Source organism: Arachis ipaensis, chromosome B6 (genome assembly GCF_059453495.1).
Source record: "Arachis ipaensis isolate K30076 ecotype BB chromosome B6, ASM5945349v1, whole genome shotgun sequence".
Lineage (NCBI taxonomy): Eukaryota > Viridiplantae > Streptophyta > Magnoliopsida > Fabales > Fabaceae > Arachis > Arachis ipaensis.
The window spans coordinates 8,740,967-8,747,454 of record NC_142441.1 but is presented as its reverse complement, the minus strand read 5'-3'; the positions used below and the strand labels follow the sequence as shown (position 1 = coordinate 8,747,454).

At 32.6% G+C, this 6,488-nt stretch overlaps 1 protein-coding gene across 1 annotated transcript; it reads right to left on the bottom strand.

Moving 5' to 3' along the window:
* Positions 1-290: 290 nt before the first annotated feature.
* Positions 291-2,133, bottom strand: LOC107647955 (pectinesterase-like). The gene is made up of 2 exons (XM_016351997.3): positions 1,120-2,133; positions 291-1,032 (listed from the first exon to the last, which is right to left on the bottom strand). Exons 1-2 carry the CDS (start codon positions 2,072-2,074, stop codon positions 344-346), a joined length of 1,644 nt encoding a protein of 547 aa, XP_016207483.1. The 5' UTR covers positions 2,075-2,133; the 3' UTR covers positions 291-343.
* Positions 2,134-6,488: the final 4,355 nt, after the last annotated feature.

Below are 6,488 nucleotides of genomic sequence, written 5' to 3'. Positions count from 1 at the left end.
TAGCTAGCCATTGTAATAACTTCTAAATCAAAAGTTGATTGCAGTGACAAGATCTTTCTGCTAAGCAGTATGTAGTCTTAGATTTTGAGTTTTGAGTCTACAGTAGTTGGTACTAAGAGAGTTTAACATAGATTTGTGAGGCAGGTATATATTGTAACAGAGGATTAAGAATTTAAGAATTTATTTAAGGGAAAAAAGGTTTATAATAATGTTACAATAGGAACGCAGCAAAAGCCTGATTAAATTAAAATTCAATTACAATAATTAATCAACAGAAACAAATAAACATGGCCACTATGATGATCATAATATACAAATAAGGTTAAGCTGCAGCATATATATCTTACAATGATGTCTGAAATGGAACGTTAGTGGGAGGCAACCAAGCATCCCCATCCAAGAATTTGGAGACAGTAAAATTAGCTGCATCAATATCATTGATAATATGATAGCCAGGCCAATTCACTCTATTAGCAGTGCTTGAACCAGGTCCCATGTTATTGTACTCAGCATAGTACAAAGTGCTCAGTGCAAAATCTCCATTCCAATTACTCCACCCAACTGGAGCTATCAAACTATCCATAAAACTCTGAATATAAATTGTCCTTGAGTACTCCTTCCACGGCCTCCCAAGGTAGGTTGACACACTACCAACCACCGGAGCCAAATCGTCAGCGGCTTTAATGGTTGCGTTCTGTATGGAAATGCCAGTGTTTTGGTTCGGATCGGTTCGGCCTTGAGCCGTGATGGCATTGAATTGTCCACTCATTGGAAGGCGGGGATATAAGTTGCAGTTTTGTAAAACAACCGCTGCATTTCCAAATATAAAATCAACTGTGCCGTAAATATCGCATTCACGGTAGAATTGCCTCATGGAATGTGTGTACAGAGTGTCTTGGTAACCTTCAAAGCTGCAGCCATAGAAGGTGGACAAATCTGCTCCATTTCTCACTGCCACTGCTTGGTGCTTGCTTGGTCCCGCACTGTTGCGGAATGTTATGTTGACCGCAACAAATCCTTCCGCCACCACAGCTGCAAAACCCATATAATTCTTAATTACCAAGTAACTAACTGTATTATATTCCATTATGATATATAATCTTAAATAATCTTACGTACCAAATGTTGCTGAGTTGAATGTTGTGAAACCATCAACAACATTGTGATCACCAGTGATAACTGTCCGATTGATTCCATCTCCAATCAGCATCAAGTACTTCTTCTTCTTGTCTATAGATACGTACTCTTCATACACACCCTCGGTGATGAAGACTACGAAATAGCCGTCGGTAGCAACAGAGTTATTGGGTGCAGCCTTTATAGCTTCATTGATAGTGGTGAAGTTTCCACTTCCATCCTTACTAACAACCACAATATCTTTCACAGAAACGTCTTCCATGTCTTCCAAGCTTAGTAGTTTTCTGCCACGCTGGCCGTGACTTTGTTCTTCCCACGATGTAGTTTGCTCCTGAGGAATCCAAGCATCAACGAACATAGCAAGAGAGACGCTGTTAAGCTTTGTATCCTCTGAGAGCAGAGAGGAAAGTTCATCTTTGACTCTCTGATCAGAAGCCGTGGTTTGCAATCCACCCAAACATGTTTGTTGGTTTGTCAAAACAGCACTGAGCACTGTGTGATAATCATCAGCTTCACCGGTGTGAAGAACATCACCGGCTTTTTGAACCGTGTCAAGGGTGTTTGACAAGAACTCCAAGTTGAGTTCGGCGAGGAATTTGCAATCTTGGAGAGCGCGGATTGTGGTTTGAGAGTAAGAATTTCCACCTTGTTGAAGATAAGAGTTGACGGCGTTCAAGAACTTTCTAGATTGGGATAAAGACTTTCTAACTGAAACGCGGCAATAGTCATAGATATTGCCGTGTTGATTAGCAAGCACTGATTTGCAGTAAGAAGGGTACATGGTGGAGTTGCAAACCGTTTCTGTTGGAACATAAGCTCCATTGTTATATGCTGCTATGGACAAGGATGCAAACAAAGAAAGCTGAAATAGGAAAACATAAATTCTAATAAGAGGGTACAAGGTGTTATTATTATTCTTGAATAATGATAATTCCATTGGTATAATTGGAAGCAAGGAAAATGCTAGAAGAATATAATTCGAATTATGTGAGCGTGGATATGGATATTTGGGGTGAGATTCATGGGCTATAGTTGGGTTCCTTATATAGGGAGCTATACATGCGATGAGTTTGTCTTATTAGTCATTAATTACAATGATTAGTAGGTGTGTTTGCCTAATTAAGTAGATGCCGGCGTCGTGGCTGTCATGAAACGTTGACAATATCTACAACCGAATAAATATTTGATTAAGTGTTTAAAATGAACATGCATTGGAATTTTCGGTCCGTTCATGTATATATGCAAATATTATTATTATTCACGGGACTATACTAGTTGTTTAGGATTGCTATTAAGAATTAATTAATTAATTAGTTGTTTGGTAGTGCATGACTTATTAGCTTATCCAATAACAAATGGATATGAATTTAAGGTTCTGTCAACGCTGGTGGGGTTGGTCCCAAGCAAACACTAGACAGAAAGAAACATGAACAAAATACAAGGAAATGAGGAAAACAGATTGAAATTAACACGGATTCATTTGAAAAGGCTTTGGAAAATGATTGTGTAGTGTTGTTATATGATCTTGAAGAAAAGATAATTAAAAAGAAAAACAAAAAATTAAAATAGCTTAACACAGAATCCTTAGAGCAAAGTACATACAAAAGATCAAACAATAACCAACAGAGTAAAAGAACATCAAGCTAAAACTAAACAAACAAATCCACATATCATCTAACAGATCATCATCGATAACCAATAGAGTCAAATAATTCACTAGTTGTTTTCACAGCTTTGCATACGTACTCTTGTCAACAAAGAAAAGAGAATAATTTGGTGTGAACTCAAAGACCCTGTGACAAACAGAACAATGTTAGCGTCCTTTTCGGTTAAATTCCTACACGTGTTTACCAACATTAGAATCATTAATGCAAAAATGAGATTTGTACACTAAAATTAGTTATCAATATATTTATATATAAGATTTTGTAATTTATAGTCATTAATTAGCTATCATTAATATTTTTAATAGTGTAAGATTATATTTAATGATGTGTCACTTTCTTTTGCTAATTAAGTACTGGTTAGATTATAATAAAAATGCTGGCCCCTAGACTTTCTCGTGTATAAATATATGTATGGTTTAATTTATTTTCAATATGTATTTATATTCTAACATATATTTTATATTAGTGACTAATTTTGATAGCTGATTTTAGTATATACCTAGCATAATCTTTATTAATATATGTGCATAAGTGCATTACTAGCATTAAAAGCAAATTCAAGGATTTTTTTTTTCAAAGTTGTAAAAGTTAGAAAAACGTTATTTGGTCTCTTTAGAATAATTATTAATAAAATTTTAAATTTTTTTAACAAATGTTTTAAAAGTATTTCAAACACATTAATAATTGTTGTGGATGAGCTAGCTACTCTGAATATGAACTAGATTAAATACACAAGAGATGAAGACAAGATGGTGGACTTTTCATGAGGTTGGAGGTAGGCCTGGCAGCATGAATTTTAGCTGCAGGTACCAAATCCGACCCAATCTGGTTGGGTAGGGTTGGCCTGCAGAGCGGGTAGGATGTGGGTTGAGCCTCAACTCTATCTGCATTATCGATTCTATTTGCGGGTATCCAACCCGACCCAACCCGATTGGGTAGAGTTAGCCTGCGGAGCGGGTAGGATGTGGGTTGAACCTCAACCCTACCTGCACTACCCGTATCCCCATAACTTAAGCATGTGCAAAAATTTTTTGGCCACTGAACTAAATTTATAAATTTATAAATTTTACTCATTTAATTTTATAAAACATATTTTTCATTTAATTTTATAAAATGTATTTCTCAACATGCAGATAGAATTAGGGTTGAGTTCAAATCCTACCCCAACCTACCCATTGCCACTCCTAGTTGGAGGTACTTATAAAAGATTTTAACGCTTAAATTGCTGGTAGTAGTTCATGCAATATAATAATAAAACTGATAACAATTAACATACTTTAAGTGTGTGTTATAATATTTATTTATAATACTTGTTTTAGAGATATTAAAAAAGTTTGGATTAAATTTTTGTGGATGTATAGGCTAAAAATCTCAAAATCAGCACTTTTATTAAATTTTAATTAATATTTAACTATCAAAAAAAATATATAATTTTATATTATTAAATATAATTTTATATTATTAAAAATATTAATAATGACTATAAATTATTAAATATGCTGACCTCTAATACTATTATTACTCTTTACTTTTTTTTTTCTTCTAAAAAAAACTTTTTTCTTTTTCTATTTCGCGCTAAAGAGACCAACACGGTTGACGTGCAATAATCATTAGGAATAAATAAATCTTGTGAAGAATATTAGTCAGGTTTAACACGTGAGAATTCAAAATGCTCTATGTTCATTGTTCTGTAAAAATTAATTTATGACACCTACAATAACTGTATAAACCAGATCTACATGCTTTTGGAATAAAAAGTTGGACAAGTTAATTTAAGTAAAATCGTTTGGTTCAGCTTTATAATTTTTAATATATATTAACTAATTTCATCATATTTGGCATGATATTTGATTATGTAGTAGTATGTAAAAAAATCCAACTAAAAAATTAATTATTTATTAATAAATATTAGTTAATTTTTAAAAATTTATTTTTAACTCACATTAACGCTCGAATGAATATATGAAATCACATATTAAAAGATTTAAAATCTCACTAAAAAAATTCAAAAGTAAAATAAAATATCCAAAATCAATTGTTTTGTTAGAATAAACTTCACCATTACCTTTGGCTCCAATTACCTTTGACAATCAATCATGCTTCAAAGATTATGATTCTTTTCTTAAACCAACTCAAGACAAACTAAATTGTTAAATTAGACTAAATTATTTTAAATCAAGATTTATTAAATTAAATTTTACAGTGAAGTTTTTGGATTTTTAAAGAGTGACAACCAATTTTATTTCTGTTCAATCAAATACCCAAAATATTTAGGTAGAAACTCAGGTACAGTCGACTTTCACGTGAATTTGATAACTCAACGTTGTTAGATAAAAATTTAGTCAAATCGGTCAAATTATCTAACGGCTCTCAGTTATCAACTTTGTGTGAAGTCGACTGCACCTGAGTTTTCACCAAATATTTAACGTCAACCCAATTAAGTTAACCAAATTCATTCTTTTAAAAAGCAAGTTAAATCCTCAGTTTTTAATATTGATAGCTAACTACTGACTAAAAATAAATTCAGTTAATCCTCTAATATTTTTAGTATATTATTGAATTACTAAATTAAAAGAATTAGACAAATAACTAAACTGTTACTCAAATGGCCAAAAATAATAAATTATCCTGTCCTTATTGGTCTTTAAAAATAAGAAAAAAACTATATGTCATGAAGCTCGTTATATAACCAACAAAGAGCAAGGTTGTTAAGGCAATCGGAAGAAGAAATATAATTAATTTTGAAGAAGCCAATAACAATGGTTAATTTCTATGTTAATCGTAGACCTTCCTTGATCTCTTCCATTGTGCTGATTTTCCTTTTACTTGATGCATCCTCATTATCCTATGCAGCAAACAGAGTTGTGGAAGTAAACGTAATATGCAAGCACACCAAAGACCCTTCAGTGTGTTCCAACTTTCTAAACTCAATTCCTGGTGGTGCAAAGGGTAAAGATCTCGTTACCCTAGCACAGTACACAATTGACGTGGTACGTGCCAACATTACGTGTAAAAAGTATTGAGGATATGAGTCAAGTACAGTCAAAGAATAATCATCAAGATTGTAATATATATAAAATATCTCACGAATCATGCTTCTTCTACAGGTTCTGATTCAACTTAGTATAAGCAATGGCTTCAGGATCTTTATAATCTCTAATCTAGGCTTCTTGCATCAATGCATTCCATCTTCAAAAATAAATTAAAATGGTTAGATGTTCTTATTATAACTGAAATTTGAAACAAAATTAAAGGTTACTTTGTTGAATCAACAAAATATAAGGTCAAGCAATTCAAGTACAACTCAAAACCATCAAGAAATAATTGGGAATATCAGCCTCTAATTACATTTTCAGATTGACAATGGTACAAGTTTCCAACTTCTCATTCTAGTGTCTCTCTTTTATAATCTTTTGATTCTAACAGATTCCTTAAACTTTGACAATTAATACATTATCCACAAATTACCAAAAACTAAGTGTTTCAAAATTTGTAAAAGATAACTCAGTATTTTTTTAATTTCATCCTAATATGTCTTATTAAATGTCAGCACACTAGAGAAATTCTCATGCAAAGTTATCACCATGGTGGAATTTATAAATTTTACAACGGTGATGTCCTTAATACCAAAACCTCCATCTTACAACCATGTTCGTTTACTGTTTCTTGCTCTTCTTTTAATAA

Coding starts and splice junctions, on each gene's coding strand:
- LOC107647955 (XM_016351997.3), bottom strand. CDS start 2,074: ATGGAATTATCATTATTCAAGAATAATAATAACACCTTGTACCCTCTT. Junction 1,033..1,119: donor ATTCAACTCAGCAACATTTG/GTACGTAAGATT, acceptor TGGGTTTTGCAG/CTGTGGTGGCGGAAGGATTT.